Source organism: Colias croceus, chromosome 5 (assembly GCF_905220415.1).
Source record: "Colias croceus chromosome 5, ilColCroc2.1".
NCBI lineage: Eukaryota > Metazoa > Arthropoda > Insecta > Lepidoptera > Pieridae > Colias > Colias croceus.
Genome location: NC_059541.1, coordinates 10,794,545 through 10,815,260, shown reverse-complemented (window position 1 = coordinate 10,815,260; position 20,716 = coordinate 10,794,545). Strand labels below are relative to the sequence as shown.

General features: G+C 32.6%; 3 protein-coding genes across 6 annotated transcripts in view; 1 reads left to right on the top strand and 2 right to left on the bottom strand.

The window, feature by feature from the left end:
- Positions 1-9,467, top strand: part of LOC123691756 (proton-coupled amino acid transporter-like protein pathetic) — a 55,685-nt gene extending 46,218 nt beyond the window's left edge. For all 4 annotated transcript variants that reach the window (XM_045636303.1, XM_045636300.1, XM_045636301.1 and 1 more), the window contains 2 exons: positions 132-301; positions 9,176-9,467. In XM_045636303.1, the coding sequence (XP_045492259.1) occupies positions 132-301; positions 9,176-9,417 (412 nt within the window). In that variant the 3' untranslated portion in view covers positions 9,418-9,467. The remainder of the gene's footprint in view (positions 1-131; positions 302-9,175) is intronic.
- On the bottom strand, positions 5,226-8,240 carry LOC123691757. The gene has a single exon (XM_045636304.1). It carries the CDS (start codon positions 8,193-8,195, stop codon positions 7,230-7,232), a length of 966 nt encoding a protein of 321 aa, XP_045492260.1. The 5' UTR covers positions 8,196-8,240; the 3' UTR covers positions 5,226-7,229.
- A 5,240-nt stretch (positions 9,468-14,707) lies between the features above and the next one.
- LOC123691755 (transmembrane protein 237-like) lies at positions 14,708-19,391 on the bottom strand. Its single transcript, XM_045636298.1, has 6 exons — positions 18,605-19,391; positions 17,945-18,173; positions 17,321-17,564; positions 16,719-16,952; positions 15,803-15,980; positions 14,708-15,355 (listed from the first exon to the last, which is right to left on the bottom strand). Exons 1-6 carry the CDS (start codon positions 19,109-19,111, stop codon positions 15,188-15,190), a joined length of 1,560 nt encoding a protein of 519 aa, XP_045492254.1. The 5' UTR covers positions 19,112-19,391; the 3' UTR covers positions 14,708-15,187.
- Positions 19,392-20,716: the final 1,325 nt, after the last annotated feature.

The following is a 20,716-nucleotide window of genomic DNA, read 5'->3' as shown; positions in this document are numbered from 1 at the left end:
GTTTATACAGACAAAAGAGGGCAATAAACTCTGTAGTTGCATTTTTCAAATAATTATTTATGCTACTTTTCTTATTTTTATGCTATTAAGTAAAATAACAATTATATGATACAAAGTCTTCTTTTTTCCAGATTAGCGCTATCTGCAAAGATTTTAGTCGCCGTGGCTGTGTTCTTCACATATTGCCTGCAAATGTACGCACCCATGGACATCCTATGGTCAAGGATAAGCAGCCGAATTAGCCAGGGTTATCATAACATCACCCAGATCTTACTTAGAACCCTGAGCGTCACTCTTACCGGTAAATGTCTTAGAGTAAATCTTAAAAGTTTAAAAGAATGGTTATTTCTGGTAAATTTCCTATATCGTAAATAAAAGAATAGCTTTGAAAGAGACTATTTTGGAATGAAAGAACGAATAGAATTTACAGGTACATTCGCATGAAACAAAGTTTGTTTTGCTAAATATTGTTGTAGAATCAGGCTTCTAGATTATCAAACGTTTTTCCAGCTTTCCATAAACTTATTCCCACTTATTTTTTCATTAAAAAAAAACTGTAACTTATACGAATTATAATCGATTATAAAAAAACCTTTCCATCTCTAAGAATACATGCCTTATTCTAATCCATACTATAATAATATTATAAATGCGAAAGTAACTCTGTCTGTCTGTTACTCAATCACGCCTAAACTACTGAACCAATTTTCATGAAATTGGGTATGGAGATATTTTGATACCCGAGAAAGGACATAGGCTACTTTTTATCCCGGGAAAATGACGCAATCCCGGAAATCCCACGGGAACGGGAACTATGCGGGTTTTTCTTTGACTGCGCGGGCGAAGCCGCGGGTGGAAACCTAGTTTTATTTTAAACGTTTTTCATGAATCCCTATTTGTGTTCTGTCAACAACGTTAAAATACAATTCCTTCTACAATTCCATTCGTATTTCTACCACTTATTTCTCTTGAATGAAGTGACAGGTCTACATAACAGGTAGGTAATATCGTAACGAATATCATGGAGCCAGTCTTCAATATCCTGTCTAGCTCAAGTCGACAGGTGTTCGAGTTAGGTATAGTTGTAAGATAAACGGTCTATATTTGCTATTGACTTATCGAGGATCTTAGTTCTGGTTGAGTTTGTAGTACTTGCCATTCCACATCGTATAGTTTATATCTAACAGAGCAGTAATAATTTGTTTTGCATATTGATTTTTAATTGTGTAATATTGAACTGAATAAGGGGAATACTTACATTAGAATCAGAATTTATTATTTTCGTAATTATATCATTTTATTTATGGTACCTACTGCAGCTATAAATCATGATACCTACCATCTAAACACAAGATATATTATTGTGAAACAAACGTGAAATGTTTAATTTTTAATGTACCTAAGTTCCTAGTTGTGATAAAGACAAAAATCTTTGCGTTTTGATAAATTTAATTTTTTTTTAATATGACAATGCACTGAATTAAATAACCGTGTTTAAAATACCGGAAATTCTTATTTTATATTTCGGTTATTTTATTATATCGTAGTATTACAAAATACCTACATAATTAACTCACAGAATACTTACTAGCAGGTAAACGCTCTACAGTCTTAAAGACCTACATATATTTAAGGGTTCCTAATTAAGCACCAGGACCCGGACGCAAAGGGCTCGGAAAACGGCCTGAAAAAAGCGTGCAATTGTCCCAAAAAACACGTTTCAATTTCATTAAAACTGGTACTGCTAACAAGCCTGATTGATGATGTTCATTTAACGACGTTCCAGTGTCCGATTTTAAAACTGTCTTTTTAATTAAAACTTCAAAGTATTTAGTTACGTTAACGAATAATTTCGATTAATTCTGATCATATTACGAGATTCTGTTATCAAGTGTTTGTCGATATTTTGTTTAGGTATACAAGAAACTTTGTACAGGGTTTCCCTAATGGTGAATAATCTGGTACGTGCGAGCGGGGATTAGTGTCACCTCCCCTCGCCTTCCTTTTTTTGAAAGATTCAAATTGATGTCCCATTTGAATCTATCCAAAACAAAAATGAATATAATATAATATTTTCATTCAAATGTTACCTTCAACTGTATAATCAGGTATTCTGTACATTGCCTAGGCTATGTATATAATTTGAGATAAACGTAATTTCATTATTTATCTATATTAAGTAAAAGCCCATATGAATAATTCACAGTTTATTTAAATCCCTAAAACTAAATTATTAACGCAACCCATATAATCTCGTTGTGTATGGACCTAATAAACATTCAACAAACAGTCTGTCCAAATAATATAATTTGCAATTTCCATTGAACCCGTATTTGTCGAATTACACAGTCCAGTGTCCACTTTAATAGGCATACATTTTGTGTCAATTATTCGTTAAACGGCAATAATTACAACGCTATAAAAGCTCAAAAAGCTCTTCCAGATTTTTAATCATTTTTTATGCATTGGGCCGTTAGCCGTACCAAGTCAACAATAGTATAAGAAATACCTACCTTATTCAAAAGTCTCTAAAATTTTTTCAAATACTTACCGTCTCACCATTTTTATAATAATTAACAAAATATTATAATATTTCTGCAGTAAAAATATACACAAAGTAAAAAACCTCTCTCTCAACAAATACGTAGATGTAACAAACAGACGAATATTCAGGATTTTTACACTTTTAGTAGATACTAAACGTAAACATGTCTGAAAACTGACCAGTGACGAAGAAAGTCAATATTATAATACCTAATTGGGGTTAGTGTGTCGTTATTGGAGACAAAGGAATATACTTACCTGCCTATACCCAACTCTATTATATTTTCTACCCAGGTACCTTTTGGGAGAAAGGATTATGTCTATAAATAAAATATAAGGGACTGTTGCCCTGTATTGAGGCTCTAGTTTTATTTGAAGGCTTTTAAATAATCGGTTTAAAAATTAACTAAATAAATATTGCGCTCATGATAATATTAAAAGTAACTAATTAATAATATCGTTACTTTTCTTAAACAAAAATCTTTAAATTCTAAAATCCATACAATAGATTAGTAGATAAGAATTTTTTTACTATTAACTAGAATTGAAAATTTCATATACGTATGTACCTACGGCTACATGCATGCCCGCGGGTTCGCCCGCTTTGTTTAAAACACCTAATAAATTATACACTAAAACCTTCCTGTTGAATCACTCATGTATTAAAAAAATTGGTTGTCTGTAAAGTCGGTTTACTGACGATAGTTGAACGCTTGGTTGAACGTGACAACGTCCGATTGTGCTTCTTTGTCGTTCGTTCCGCGCTCTCGCTCGCACTTCAAGCCTTACATGGAACGCCTCAGATGAGTCAGAGCGAGGTAACGCCGCATGAGTCATGTTTTTTCGTGCGTGCAGGCGGCTTTATCGAATTATAAGACGTTGTCATGTCAAAACCGCATCAAAATCCGTTCCGTAGTTTTAAAGATTTAAGCATACAAAGGGACATAGGGACAGAAAAAGCGACTTTGTTTTATACTATGTAGTGATTTTGATAGAGTTATAATAGGTATTCATTGCAGCGCTCATAATTTAAATGGAAAAACCTCACCTTAATTTTGGATTAACACAGTGAAAATGTAGACAAGATCAAGTGGATAGCTAATACGTATTAATTGACACTAACTTATTACAGTTTCCGGGAATTGCATTTGGTCGTGTTAGTGTAATGTTGTTATAGCTTTAGGCCAATAACACGAAATGCAACCGAATTGGACATCCCGGCTTATTGGTTTAGCGATCGTCAAATCGTCATATAGTTACCATCATAGTGATGTTCAAAGCTACATAGTATTATGTAGTTAATTAACTAAGATTGATGAAAAATATTTTAGGTAGAGTTTTTTTATTTTATTTTATTTTATTTATTTATTTTTTTTTTATGATATAATGTACATTGATGCAATCATAAACTCATTCGAGTTTTTCTGTGCACCATAAGCCCACAAACCGCTACATAATATGTTTTAATACTTATTGTTAGTTCTTAATCCTAATGAGGGTACTTAGAAATTTTTTTAGTGACGAGCGACATCGGTAATCTTGCTGGCCGTGTAAACATACAGTATGCTCCTTTCGTGAATCTATAATTTTGTATTATTTGTATTTATATTTAGATAAAATTAGTAATAAGTTCTTAATATTTTAGAGTTATTAGAAGGTTTTTTTTTTATAATAGTTTATTTATATTTACTAAAAAGTATTGCTTTAGTTTGAATTTTAGATTTTTGTGAGTTATTGAATCTCTTAAAGATATAGGTAGTTTGTTGATGAGACAGGGTACCATATAATTTAACGTTCTCTTCCCGTGAAGGTTTGTAAAAGATGGAAGTTTTAGCGTAGCGTTTGTGACGTTACGAGTTATTATATTATTATGAGGCGTTTTTTTTATTTTATTTATGTCAATATTAAAGAATTCCTCTTTTAAAAGTGTTAGATTAATTTTTTCATGTATCGGTATGATTTTACACAGTTCAAATAATTTACGATAGTCATTTTTATATTTAGCCTTAATGTTATATGGAACGATCGTTTTAAGTAGTCTTAATTGGAGTGTGTATATTTTGTCAAGATTGGTCTTACAAGTCCGTCCGTAGCTAGATAATCCATATGAGATAATTGATTCGGCTAGTGATTTGTAAAGCAATAATAAAGTTTTGTAGGGAATTTTGTGTTTAATTATCGAAAATTTAGCCAGGATACACCTCAATCTATCACACACTCCGTTAATATGTTCTTGCCAGTTCAGTCTGCTATCAATAGTAACACCCAAGTATGTTTGATAATCTACAATATCTATAGCGTTACAGTTACAATGTGGTGAGTTATTAAAATTCTGATTTCCGTGCAAGCATTGGTGTTCGTGAGCTATTAGTCTGGGTATATGGGAGCTTCTGTTCTGACTAGAGCTTATGTACATTAATTTTGTCTTATTCTCGTTAACAACTAGACCTGCGTCATGTGACCATCGTAGCAATGAGTTAAAATCCTCTTGCAACTTCTCGAGTGCTTCGCTTACGTTGTTACCAGCAGCAACAAGACAGGTGTCGTCGGCAAATTGATAAGTCTCACTGTGTTTAATGACATTTGTAAGGCTATTTACGTACGTGAGATAGTGCAATGGACCGATGACCGAGCCCTGCGCAGTGCCCTCCGTAGCAATAACTATATCACTAGTCGCATTACAGACTCTAACAGTGTATCTTCTATCGTTGAGGTAGTCCGAACACCAGTCCAATAGGTTGCCTCTAATACCGCTGTCATGCAGGCACTCTAATAGTCTCTCGTGACAAAGCGTATCAAACGCCTTACTATAGTCTATAAATACTGCTAGTACATGTTTTTTGTTATTTAAATGTGAATGGACGCTATCGGTAAACGCTGACAGAAGTTGTGTTGTGTTCTTGTTTGGCCTAAATCCATATTGATGGTTGGTTAAAATTTTATTATTTTCATAGAATTCATATATATGTTTGGCAATATATTTTTCAATAATCTTATCAATAGTAGGTAATATTGTTATCGGTCTGTAGTTGGTATAATCTGTTTTTGATCCCTTTTTATAAATCGGTCGGACGATGCCGGTTTTAAGCACTGATGGGTAGTTACAGGTTTTTATACATAAATTAATTAAATTTGTGATGACTGTTTGAATTCTTGTACATATTTTTTTTAAGTCACAGGCTCTAATACAATCTACTCCTGGGGCTTTATTATTGTCTAAGCTCATGATTATATTTTTGACTGCATCAGGCTTCGCGGGTTTTAGTCGCATAGTGACCTGGGCCGAAGTTTTGTATTGTGATTTATTAAGTAATGGCATTGAGCAGTTAGGGGTAATATTTTTTGTGCTATTTTTAAAAAATTGTGCAAAGTTGTTTGCGATCTGTTTATAAGACACGTTAGTTTTTTGAAATGCATTATTAATAGTATCATCAATCGACCTCTTAATTCTACCAGTGATTCGATTTAATATTTGCCATAATTGTCTACTATTATTCCCGTTTGCAATTATTTCTGATTTGTAATAATTATTTTTAGTTCTATTAATTAATTTATTAGCGTAATTTCTCGATTTGTTATAATTTTGCTTTAATATTAGGTTATTAGGATCTTTTATCCATTTTATAAATAATGTATCTCTATTCTTGCAAGCATTCGTAATTTTCTTGTTTATCCAATTATTATTGCGATGTGTTGATCGGTTTTTTATTTTAATTGTGTATTCAGATTTTTTATAACACTCCCGAAATTTTGAATTAATAAAGTTATATAATGTTTCTGGACAGTTAGTATCATACGATTCCTCCCATTGAATTTGCTCGAGATATTTAAGAAGTTTTGTATTATTAATACAAATCTTTTCTTTGGGAACATCCTGTGTTCGTGTACCAATGCAAGCGAGTATCACCGCGCGATGATCGGCCAGTGTAGTACCGAGTGCCGCCGTGAATAGGTCTTGTGAGCGGGATCGTGCAAATATATGATCTATACAAGATTTACTTAGTTTGCCATTATTTAGTTCTAGTCTAGTGTGTACAGTGATCCCGCATACAAGGCCCATTTCATATAACATGTTGTTGTATTTATGCTTTACAGGATTTTCACTCTTAAGGTCTATGTTAGTATCGCCTAGTAGATATAATTCAGTGGTGTTAGGGAATTTTTTAAGTGTAAATTTCAATTCATCAATAAATAAAATTTTACTTAAGTTAGGCGGGCGGTATACCGCGCAAATGTTGGCAGTGTAGTTAGTGTTTGTTGTTATAGAACAAAAGATGCTTTCAAAGTATTTTGTTTTTGCGTTTATAATATTACACTTAAGATTGTTATTGACAAATAATATTATACCACCGCCTTTTCTATAGTTACGAAGAGCTTTATACATTCGGTAACCGCTTATTTCATATAATACACTATTATTTTCTGATACATTAGCCTCTGTTAGAATTACAATATCAATGCATTTGTTTGATTTACTTAAAATTTGTTCAAGTGCGGTGAAGTTTTTTATAATCGATCGTATATTAATATGTATACATAATAAGTTGAGGTGACTGTGAGGAATACAATTTAAAAAGTTATTGACATTACTACAATCATTGATTTCGATTATATCATTACACAAATCAGCCATTTTTATAGACAAAGTTAATAATATAAGAGCAGACATGAAGTTTCTTACTTAATTATTCCTTGTTGTTAGTCAATGCATGTATATCTTTAATGGACCGTAGAGTAATAATTTTATCATTGTCTCCTTTGCGTGCTTTGATTAGTCCCCTTTTAAACCACACATATTTGTAGTTGAGATTATTTTTCAGCTCCTGTTTGGCATTCCAGAACAATTGCTTATGATGCTTTGTCATGGCTTCGCGTACATAGACAGCGTTGTTGTTAGTTTTTTCGTTCGGAATTACTGCTGCAACTATTAACTTTGTATTTCTAGCTGCTGTTATCCATTTTTCCTTCACTTCTTCGTCAATCAGTTCAATTAGTATATTTGCTGTTTGCTCCTTCCGCCCCTGTAGTCTCCGTGCACTTTTGATGTCTTGTTTAGCCTGGTTAAGTTTATTTGCGATATTTTCAGTAATTAATTGAATGTCTTCCTTTGTTTGGTTTGGTATATTTGATATTTCGATGTATTTTCCTAGCTTCTCCTGTTCCGCCTCCTGTATCCGTTGTTCCAGGGCGCCGACACGTGTTTCAAGGTTGTTATTTTTATTTGTAAGTTCTGTGTTCTTCCTCTCGAGAGCTTTAATTGTTTTTTTGAAGCCCTCGATGCATTCCATAGCCTCATCAAGTTTTGCGCTATGAAATTGCAAGGATTCGTGTAGCTGCGCCATTTCGTTTTTGATCGCTCTTTCTACGTCTTTTGAGATGTTACTTAGTAATTTTTTTGCGTCGATTTGAACCGGTGCATCACTTTCGTCATCGTCCTCTTCAGGCGTAATAATTGAAGGTTGTCTTGGGAGTTCTTGCTGGCATTCGTGACACGTCCACTCCAGATTGGGGGCCGCTTTTAGGGCAGTAATCTGTTTATTTGTTAGCCCCGCGCACTTTGGATTTAGATGCACAATCCGTTCACACTTGCAGCATTCTAGTCCCGGAGAAGATTTTGATAGGTTCCTTTTGCAGGAGTCACACTTAGACATTTTTTATTACTGGGGGTAGATGTACTAGGCGTGCGTTATTAACGGTAGCCGGTTGCAGACTGAATAAATTAACTAAATATACCTACCTAATATTATCTGTTGTCTAATGAAAAAGCTATGCAAAAAATTAGAATTATGGAACTAATGAGGCCAACATCTGTTTGTATTAAATCCGACATACGACTAATTAGCAACAAGATTGTCTTTTGCTCTTTTTTTTCTATTTCCCTTTTAATGTAATTAATTGGACATATTTCTTACTAAGTTCCGGGAAAGCTTTCATTATGTCGCGGAAATAATGAAGTAAACGAAATGACAAATAAATATTATAATAATTTTCTGAAATAAAATAGGTAGTTTGTTATATTATACTTAGAGTACGAAAAAGTAAAGTTTGGTATACCTATACAGAATATTGGAATCAACTAACAAAAAATAACTAGTTATGTTGATAAATCGAAACGTTTATTCAAACAAAGATCCCAACAGACGAATGACAGCCCATAAAGTTAAAGGTAAATGACTTACCTATAAAGTCTAAATGACTGGGCTTATAAAACCTGGAATAAAGCGCTTACTTTGCAAGTAATTTGTCGTCTTTTAGGGTTCCGTACTGAAAGGATAAAATGGTCTACTAATGCAGCCCAGTCTACGGCTTTAATAAGGGTGCTTTTCCATTAGAGATGTTCGAGGATGCGTTGCGAGGAATGTGTTTGTAAAGAACCAATCCTGTCACTTTATTTACCTCGCCTCTATCAGCACATTCTGCTGGAAGAGATACCTACTATTGGTTCTTTACAAACACATTCCTTGCAAAAATTTCAGAAGCCTCAAACTTTTCTGATTCAATATCTTTCAATTAGTTCATCACCAAGCTAATGGCATGTCTCTATTTTTCATTTTTATATTATCTACACTAATATAATTATTAGGGATATTTTTTATTACTATAGTCTATAACCCTTTCTGTCTTGTTCCAGTGATCTTGGCGGTGGCAGTCCCCGACTTGGAGTTACTAATCGGTTTGGTTGGTGCCATATTCTTTTCAACCCTCGGGCTCCTCATACCCGTAGTCGTACAAACAGTATATAAATGGGATAAGGACCTCGGAAAGTGGTATTACATTCTATGGAAGAATAGTTTATTACTTCTGTGCTATTTGACTGTCCTTATATCGGGATGTTATTCTGCTATTTCACAGATTATAGTTAAGTTGAGTTGATTTTAGATTAGGGATGTAAATAGACAAATTTTAAAGTTAAGGAGTAGTTATATATTACTAGTACTATACGTAGTATATTATTATTAGTCTGTGCTAGTACTATATTTTTGTTTAAATTAAAATAATATTATAAACAAAATTACCTATATTATATTGCTTAGATATACAATACAACTATTATACATTTTTTATTATCATTTATAAAGATACTTACCCACTATAAATGCTATCTGTGTTTAATTTCTGTAAGAATATATATATTTTTAGTGTGTGTTTTCAACAAATATCATTTTTAAAAAAAAAGCTCAAATCCCACCGTTGCATTCCTTTTTTATTTTAATTTAAGAAAAAGAATTGTGATGTATCTTTTAACCATTTATGTAATGACTTATGTGTATAATAAATATGTTTTGTAAATCTGTGAATTTTTATTTTTCCCTTATTATTATGCAATAATAATATTAATATGTTTTTGAAACAATTCCATAGAGAATTGACAAGCGTCCGTTTTCTAAAATCGGTTACTAAGAGGGAATATGAAAATTAAACACAAAATTATAACATAAATGCACTTTATTCATGTTTTAGCAACAATCATTTTTATTGCAAATACTTATTTATATTCGGGACCTCTTACTCAATAAAAGTCAACGAAAACGTCTTCACACAACTAAATAGAGATTCCTTAAAATATCTAACAATAATAAAATAATTTTTGCTCTGCTAATAAATATCTTAGGTTTTAAAAAATAAAGATCAATTTTATTTGGCAATATTTACCAAACATTTTGTAGTCTGCCTTGTATGCTACAATAAAAACAACTAAACAGACTTGTTAAAAATATAGCTGTTTAAATAAAAATATAGATTTATATTGTATAATTATTTACTTAACGATTTGAGAAATATGTAAAAATTTCAATGTTTCTGTTAAAATAGCCAAGAGTTAATTTAAAATATGTCTCTTTTATTAACTGTTAATTATAGCCAAGTATATTAAAATATCATTATGTGGGCGGAACCTATGGCAATATAAGGGCTACCGCACACGGGCCACCGGCCACCGGCCACAAAACGCCGCCACCGGCATATTTCCTGCACTTTTCATACATTTTATATGGACTCGCCGCACACGGTTGACGCTTGTCTGTGGCGGCCACACGCTACACGCGCGTAGCTTCGCGTGGCGGCGTTTGTGGCTGTGGCCCGTAGCTCGCGTGCGGCGACGGTAAGTGGAATAGGAACAAACGAAATATAATTAATAAATATACTTATATGCTTATTTCATAATAATTATGCTTTTAAGACAAAATTTTGATGTCACAAAAATAAATATAGTATGGACAACTCACTGAGAAATAACATACTTTCCTTCTTATCTGGTCCCTTAACATAATTTACAATGAAGACACGAATAAAACCAATACATATTACATTACATAGAAACAAAATATAAATTTTCTTAGATATGCAAAATATGATGTATCCCGTCCGAAATATACATATTATTATTCCATTGAAATAAAATAATGCTAAAGATATTTAAATAAGAAAGTATACATTATGTTAATTGAGTGAAAATTTTTATTGGGTTAGAATTAAGACCCTGAATAACACACGGGCAGAAGTCAGCGGCCAAAGTTTGTACAGTACGATTCACGAAAGAATAGGTACCACAAATTGCGGCCGTCTGCGCACGTACACTCATGAAGAAAAGACTTATGACAAAATAATATGCAAATAAATCAAACGTAAGTAATTTTAAATGTTTATTAAAATAAATTGAACCAAAAATATTATAAATATGTGAAACAATTTTTATTCGCTATCGCTATTCTCAAGTTCCATGATTCCCTCTATCATGGAACTTGAGGAACTGGGGCCGGGTTCCATACTACAGTCTTCATCTTCCAATGATTCTTTAAAATCCACATCTGTCGAATCTTCGCTCTCGTCAGATTCTCCCACACGTATAATTAGTTCCTCCGTAAGCACATCCACGATGTGGTCACTTTTTATATAGCTATTATTATATATTTATATATAGTTTTTATAGTTATAGTTATAACTATATAGTTATAGTTTTTAATTATTATATAGTTTTTTCCATTCCTCTGGTCCCATCAGATTCACTTTTTCTTTAATTAAATCTATAACGCAGCTGTTAGCGACGCGCCATTCAAAGAAATTATTTTTTTAAAATAAAGTATTTTAATGTAAATTATTAGTCAATATTGTCTATGATTGTGATTGTTTTAATCTGTGATAATTTAACATTATCTGTTATAAGCTACGGCGAGCCACTGCTGCGTCAGTGACTCGTCCAGTTCTTCGGCCTCCTCTTACCTGAGCGCACGTACGTAACTAAATTTTCTATCTGTACTTTCTAATTGCCAAATCTACATTAAAGCCTCATTTTATTTTATCTTCTCGACTGGCATTTTTTATTTTCCACTTCAACATCAACAGCAGCCAATATGCCACTTTACGTTTTTACTACTCACGTAACCCTTTATAGAGGCCCAAGCCTATTTCTATGGGATTTAAATCCGGATGGTACGGTGGGAGACGGAGAACATCGTGACCATTTTCCATCAAAATTTTGTCAACGGAGTATTTCTTTAGATGAGCTTTGTTATTTTTTTATTATATCGTACAATTGAGGTTTTAACATACTGGAATCAAAGCTGATTCCATTTTTGGTAAGCCACTCTTGCATGTCGGATTTTCGGGAATTAGATGTGGGAGCCATATCATATTCTTTATTGTGGTATGGGGCGTTGTCTACCACAACAACGGAATTCGGCGGAAGATTGGGTACCAATTGAGTTCGAATCCATTTCCGATAATTTTCAAAATTCATGTCGTCATGATAATCTCCTGATTTTGTGCCCGACTTGTAAGTTAATAATGCATTGGGCACAAATCCAGCCTCTGACCCGGCATGAACAATTACGACTCGTTGGCCTTTTGAGATAGGCTTTTTCAGACCTGATGTAGAACCGTCAGCCCAGCCCATGGGTTTTGAATGTGTAGCATGGACGTACGATTCGTCAGTATAAATTATTGGTCTATTTTGTCTTCGATAATCTTGGAGTTTTTTTAGATAATTAATTCGTAACAAACGAATAGCTGATGTTTCTATTAAAACATTTCGGTTATTCTCTGTTTTTTTTCCACTTAAATCCAATTATTTTTATTAATCGACCAAAACTTGTTTTGGATCCTTTAAAGTTAATGTCTTGATTAACGATTTGAGAATTCTTTTTCCGTTAAATGAGAAAAGTTGGCAATTCTTTTTCCGTTAAATGAAAGTTATGGATACATCTTTTAATTACCCCTTTGTCAAAGTCGTCAACGTCGGAGGCAGGGTTACGGCGCGGTCTCTTTTTGCCAGGGGTTCTAAAAACCACTAAAAACGGTGAAGATTTACTCTTTTTTATAATTTTTTGTACTGTCGATACAGACGTCATTGTTGCCGCGGCCGTTTTTTTTGTAAGATTCGAGTATTTTAAAATCTTGTGAAAAATATTGAAATACGTTGTACACCAAACGTCTCGACTGTCTATTCAAAGTATAGCCTTTTCCTCGCGGCATTGTGATGGATTAAAATAGCAAATAAGTTAACACAATAACTAATCTCAACAAAAAACTTAACAAACAATGAAAACTTAACAAACAACGAAAACTTAAAAAACAATTTAAATTAAAGAAACACTTCTATTCGACTGTACTCGCGAGCAGTGTGAGCGCGTCGACACCGCGATTGACGAATAGCGACTGAGCAGCCTATTGCGAGACGCGCGCGCACCAATGGCGTCGCTTCGGTCTTGACGCATTCCGCCCGCGCCTCACCTCGCACCTCCAAAGGGACCTAAAATATTATGCCTTCTGCGCAGTGGTATTCTTTCGTGAATCAGACTGTACCTTTAATGATAATAAAATAAAAAATATATTATTTTTGAAGTGAAAATTTTTAAGGCGCGTTGAGAGAAAAATTTCAAGACCGCGTCATGAAAATACCGTCACGTCATGAAGTAAGGCGACGATTTTGTTATCTTTGAATCTTGCCAAAGTTTTACTTCTGACACGTGTGTTCGACACTTCCAAAATGTATAACAATTTTCATCAACATTATTCGTGTCTTCATAAAACCTCCCCATATTATATTGGTTTATCTAACAATATAAGCATTGAATTATTATATATTTATAATACAATTTAATTAGTAACCTGTTTCGAATTTGTACATTTATTAACATCATAATATGGTAACCACATTTTATAGGAAACAAAAATTATTTTAATTCACAGTAAATTATATTCGTAAAAATTTTTGCGTTTTTTTCCCTGTTATTATTTTTTAAGCTATTGGATAGCTTCTATCGCGGGCCTTGAGCGCGGGTACCCAGAAATTCCGTAACAAAAAAAACCTCACGCTCCCCACTCCGACGGGCGGAGGTGTGGCTTGAAGGCATAGCATGCAATAGCTTTACCGCGGCAGTCCCCGAGTGCCACACGTCTTTTTTATATTTTATGCTAGCAACACTAAACTGAAATAAGACTATTTCTGCTATGCAATTGTGACCTTTAATTTTATGGGTAGTAGGGGCAAAATTGCTACAAATATTTTAAATAAGAAAAAAACAATTACAATTAGGAGGCCCGTGTCCCAGCAGTGGGAACGTATATGGGCTGATGATGATGATGATGATGATGATAGTAATTTAAGAAAGGCTAAAATAATAAGTTGCCATTTAATATAAAATATTACGTACAAATCCGAAACAAGTTTTTTAACAATATACATATTTTATATTGTACATTTTTTAATATTCTTACGCTAAACAATTATTCGATATGCATTAAGTTAATATTAATTAATTTGACTAAATTGGACTAGAAATAATTTGTGCATGACTAGGAACTTAAAAAAATATTGATAATACTTGAATTATTCAGGTACTTTTTTGTAAGTAATATAATTCCCGCGTTTTAAATGGAATTTTAGTAAAATATATAAATTATAGTTAATAATAAAATGATATTTTGCTTAAGTCAATATTGTATGTAGTTTGTCATAAATTAATAATGATATACGACGTCAAAATTTAACCGTTCCTAACAGAAACAATTTACTATCTATATAAGATATTAGCGAGTTTAATATAAGTCATATTTAATATTATATTGTCTCTCTTTTTTCTACATTTAGATTGAAATACATATTATTTGGATTGTGCTTACAAAGCTATTCATTTAAATATAATTAGGTCATTATAAGATTAATTATTAGCATCATCAATTAAAATAATATGATTTCAATTGCATACTTGTGCACGCATTTAAAACAAAATCTTTAGATAGAAATAGAAGATAATCTGAGAATAAAATTATTCTCAGCCTATTTCTTCCCAATACACTTTACTTAAAAATCCACTCTTTATAATTTTTATATTTGTACATTATCAGAAAAAAATACCATCTTTAATAAACCGGTTTTTTTTTACCGGTTATTCTCATTGAGATACTATTACTACGAATGGAGAAGTCACCGCCTACATCACTGATGTTCCGCTCAACAGAGGTCAACCGGCCACACTGCACTCAGTCGCTTTAGCGCGATGGTCACGTTCATGTCGTAAACTAAATAAAAATTAGAAAGAGACAACGCTATTTCCATCCCTCTCACACACTTCTAGAAAGAACCTTCACAGTAAAATTATCTTTGGCCAAAAACATAATATTGTATACTTATTAAGAAAATAAATTATCCAATACTCTGCAGAGAATGTTTAAATTGCAATAATTTGTTCAAATTAACGTAAACCAAGTCTTGCGGGCTAGATATGACGAAATATACGAGCCCCAGTATTGATAGCACCGCGCGCCATATTGAAAAATGTGTCCACGTGTGGTAGAACGTTGGTATTGTTGGCTGAAAGGAAAATAAGGCATTATTAATTGATTTAGTGTTTAAAGTAAATATAATATCGGAATTAGAAATACGAAACTAGAACATGCATATTATAAAGATAATTATTGAATAGGTATTTACGTAATAAGAAGTTTTATTCAGCTTTTTTATTTTAATGTGCAGGATCTATTTAAATTTAAATTATAAAGATTTGTATGTAAGTATATTATTTTGTAATAAAGTGGCTCAAAAAGTACGGGACGTTTTGGATAAAATTTTACAGTAATATAGGTCAGAATAACGCATGAGCTATAGAAATAATTGATTTCGTCCGTCGGTTCGTCCGCGGGTGAAACCGCGCGGCACAGCTATTCATATCATTAAAATAGCTGAACCGATTTTAATGACTCAAATTTTTACATTTATAGGATCTATCTAGCCTGAAACAAAATAATAATAAAAACTTACCGTAGTAATATTAGCAGTTATATTAGCCACTAGCGGAGCATACTGGTAGACCATGAGCTCGTCATACATCCTCGCCGCAGTGCAGACGAGCAAACACGCGGTATATAGTATAACTAGCACGATCGGTTGGAACCAGGGTTGGAGACCTCGGCTTGTGTCTATGCTGGTTATGTCTAGCCTGAAATTATTTGTTTATTAAAGAAGAAAAGTTAATATTAAATAGAACTTTCTTCCAACAATGACTTTATTTCAGTTTAAAACACTTCCAAATAAAAATAATTTGCCATATTTTTAAACTGTCGAATTGTATTTAAACATTCTCAATCTCTTAAGTCAAAACAGTCTCAATCTAGAATGTTATTGAAAAATGTAAAAATATAGATAGAATAGAACTATTACAGTGTATATAAAAAAAAATGTATGCGTGTACTAGTGTACACACGTAAGAAGTGAAACTTCTTTATGACCTTATTTTTCAAAAAATAATTTACTTTACGCAACTTTACAGAAATACGTCAATCACGCGTGGTAGGGATAAGAAAAAGATGGCGCGTAACGGAAAAATGTCACGCGTAACGAAAAAATGTTACACTAAATTTTTTTCCAACCCCGATAAAGAAGTTTCACTTCAATAATTAATTCAAATTAAGGGTATTAAATATTAATTTATAAATAGGAAGTTAAATCTGAAAATGGAAGTTTCTTTGAAGATGGCAAAGTTAAAGCCGCACTGACAATAGATGGCGCCAGTGAAAGCAAGTTCATTTGAAATTATGGTAAAATATGTTTAGAAACTATTACATTTCATTAGCCACAAATATGAATTAAATTTTAACATTTTTTAACCATTAGAAAACTTCTTCACCAAGTAACATAAGCCATATTTAAAAAGCTATTTAATAAATACATCACTCACCGGTCCAAAACAGACACTAAGCACAGAACACAGAAGAAGTAATACGCGGCCACATAAGGCATAGTGACCACTGCATGGAAAGATAGATGTCCTGCATCCAAGCTATCAGAATAGCTTATAAGCAGTAGGTGCATTAGCGATAAACCCCCGAGCACACCGTGGCAAGCTGGTGCGAACGAACGCCATGCTTTTTGTAATGTTAGAGCGACATCTAGCGGTGTTATGTCGCCGAGCCTGTAAAAGTTATGAAACAATAATTAACTACTAAATGGCATGTTATAAGATAACAAGTGAAGTAAAGAATTTGGAGTAATGTGATACTGAATAACTTTGTCATAAATAACCATGTAATATTGTATAACTTTGTACAAAACTAAAAATCTTGTAAAACAAACTCATTGAAAATTACAAACATATTTTATTTATCAGGTGAGCGAAAGATGTTGGTTGAAATGATTATAACTTTGAAATGTTTAGAAATTTCATACAAATACTATAAAATTAATCAAATATTATGTGCATTTATCCAATAACAATTTATGCCTACATATAAATTTGATAACTTCCTTAACTTTCAGTCACAAATTTACATATCAACATACCTAGCATACTTTTCCTCATCCCTGGACTGCTGCGACTCCAATATTCTATCTCGAGACACAACCCTGAAAGTTCCACCGCCTTGCAGATATATTTTATCTGGTCTTCTAGAGAATGGATCCATTCTATCATCGTTTGGTGATGTGAGAGGTGATGGTGATGAAAATGGATTGTCAATATACTGATCATGATAGGGCACACTTGATTGTAAGCTCTCTAGCATTGTTGTTAGGTCTGCGGGACGCGCTGTAAGGAAAATAATAGACATGAAGTATGTTGTACTGAAGAAGGACTTTAATAAACTCTTTATTGTTTTATTTATAATTTATACATATTATGTAATTTATTTGGTTAGTGTTGATTAGCCTGAGTATTTTACAATTAGTTACATACATCCAGGGATAGAAATTGATTAATAAACATAATGTAACTGAAGTGAATTTAACAAAAAAAAATTATTATAAATTCTGCTATTTTTCAGAATATTTGCCTGTGATTTGCATTAAATATATTGAATACTTTTATTTATTTTATTACTTATAAGTTAGTTTTCACTGCACTATTTAACTATTTAACTTGAAAAAAATATAACACAATCTTACAAATAAATAACAGTAATGACAAACCTGGTTTAGCCTTACTCCTACTAGCAGTCTTAAACACTTTGGGACTAACGTCTCTACCGTTCGAATGAGCCTCATGCCTCTCCTCCCTGGTTTTTCGTCGAGTCTTGCGTGGCTTGTGCCGCAGTTCCCGGGAAGATCCGTTATTGTTTTCCACATCATTCTCTATTTCTAACTCCCCACTGAGCGTCACTACTTCATCTTTGTTGTACTCTTTTAAGTAATCGTCAACCTGTTTGAATTGAAATGTGATTGTGATTGTACTATAGGACACAAAAGTTCAATTATAAGACGAAAGAATAAAAAAAAAATATTTTTAATTTTATCTTTTAATATGTAAGCACTAAACTGAAATAATTTGAATATGAATTTTAACTATATTTAGAATGAATCCTATGAGTATTTTGGAAAATTTTTATTAGTTCTTTTTCAATAATGTAAATGGTTTTGCTCAAAGCATATTATGTAACTTTTAGATTATGGCTTTCAAAATTAATATTACTATAAAACACAATATTAACATCTGCACCATAATTCCAATCAAAGTGTAAAAATTAAAATCTAAAATAATAACATAACATAACTTCATAGTTCAACAACATCTTCAATGTTTTAATAATATCAGTAAGTATTTATAATTCATATTAGAATAGAAATGCATACCTTCTCTAAAGCTATCAAACTAGATCCAGGTATTTCAAAATCATGTAAATCCCTGTCCCGATGTTTAGAAGTATGCCTTTTCTTCCTCCTATAAGAGGGACTGCGCTTCTCTTTGTGCCCACTTGATGGTCTTGATAATGTCTTCATAAACTTATCGTCCAAGCCATTCGGATCATGGGAATAGAACACAAACGACGGCTTATCAGTTTTCTTTATTTCTTTCTCAACAAAACCAAGTATATCCATTTTAATTTGATCATGTATAGGTATTTCGGTATCGATGGATTCCTGTTCGGAGTTTTTCCAATTCTCACGGTTTTTAGCCTTTTCAGAGACATCTTCAACTGTGATTGCTTCGATTTCAGTGGTAGCATGACCATTAGATAGTTTCCGCGAACCAGATCTACTTCTTGAGCGTTCCTTAACTCTTTGCTTGGGTGACGGTGATCGAGCGGTTGTATGAACTTCAGCTATCTCAGTCACATCCGAACTCTTCCCTGGCTTCATTTTTAAGTTATAACAAACGAAATTAACAAAACACAAACTTCTAGATTTAAATAATCGTTTAAATTAACAATACTGAACGAAACTAAGCCCATATTTTAAAGACTTCATGTTTGTTTATTGTAACAGAACTGTTTCAATGCATTCTTCACAGATTTTCATAAATAAATGATAACAAAAAGTATTGAAATTTGAATTGAAGCTATTCAAATGTCAAAAGTCAACATCGAATGACGTCATAATGACGTCATTGGAGACTAGTAAAATCGTTCCGTTACACGCTTCCATCAGGGCCGTCTTAGACTATGCCGGGGCCCTTGGGCACACAAGAATTGGGGGCCCTTTGAAATATAAAGAAATCAAACTAGGTACGCAAATTTTTTCCCACAATTATATAATTATGTTTTTGCCCTAAATTGAAACTTAAAGAAGTAATAAGAAAACTTAAAGAAAATTTCTATGTAAAATTTTTGCTCCATTTTTTTATACATTTTACAAAAAAGTTACTTCTGACCAATGTTGTATTATAATATGGTCTTTTGAGGAAACTTTTTTCCTTATTTTTTTTTTTATATAATTCATCTGAAACGCTGCTGCTGTAATGGCGCTCCAAAGTTGACTTTAATTAAATTTAATTAAGAAATATTTTAAGAATTACTTTTTCAAATTACCTTTCTCTTTGAATTTATATTTTAGGTTTTATGGCACTCAAATGCTTTATAAATAAAATATAAATTCAACAAAAAAGGTCGTGTTCCATCGTTACAATATTGTATTCACTGAAAAGTGCTTCATATTGGTTGAGATGGTTGTTAAATCATCTCAATAGATGGCGTGCGGTGTGTCCCTTAAGACACATAAAACTGAAGGAATAGAATAAATTCGATTGCTCCGGCGGGTCACGAGTGGCTGAGTTGGTCAAGCATCCGCCCCGAAATGGCGCGAAGGATGCGGGTTCGAGTCGGTTCGGTTCTTTATAAATTTATACCTTTCTCTTTTTCAAATTTATCTTTTTAATTTGCATCTGGATTTTTTCTTTCGTAGCCGTTTCATATTGTTCAAAATTATTGCGTGCGTTATTAACATAATTTATTCAAAGCCTAGGCAAATGGCAAAAGTCAAAACGCTTGTCATCTATTCGTATAGAAATGGTCCGGTGTGAACAGAGTTCACTAAATTCTAGGACCTTTAAAACTACAAAATTTCATATCCAGCAGAAAATTAGTAAAATTGTTCAAAGGAATAAGGATTACTAAAAATAAAATTCAAAATTAACTGTCATTCCGGTACGTGAATTAAAAAACATATTCCAGGTTATAAATAAATAAAAAAATAGGTGATTTCGCGATTTATACTGAAACGATAAGTTTTATCATAAAATCATTTAGGTGTGAAGTGATTTAAGAAACGTGTGCATATTATAAGGATGGAATGAGTTTATAAATCGTTATATCTTAGAAAATGGTAGGAAGCTACATCTTAGGAAAATAATGTATTGATTCTTTTGTATAAGTAGATAATTTTATGATCTACAATTTGGGTAAAAGTGGTTATATGATAAAACTTACCGTTTCGGTAAAAATCACGAAAAACCTATTATCTGTTGAC

What these genes read in the sequence shown, in the direction of transcription:
- LOC123691755 (XM_045636298.1), bottom strand. Translation starts at nt 19,111, where the DNA reads ATGAAGCCAGGGAAGAGTTCGGATGTGACTGAGATAGCTGAAGTTCAT. An exon ending in GTTTGATAGCTTTAGAGAAG is followed by an intron (nt 18,174 to 18,604) that starts GTATGCATTTCT and finishes CAATTCAAACAG; the next exon opens with GTTGACGATTACTTAAAAGA. An exon ending in GATGAGGAAAAGTATGCTAG is followed by an intron (nt 16,953 to 17,320) that starts GTATGTTGATAT and finishes TAACTTTTACAG; the next exon opens with GCTCGGCGACATAACACCGC.
- LOC123691757 (XM_045636304.1), bottom strand. Translation starts at nt 8,195, where the DNA reads ATGTCTAAGTGTGACTCCTGCAAAAGGAACCTATCAAAATCTTCTCCG.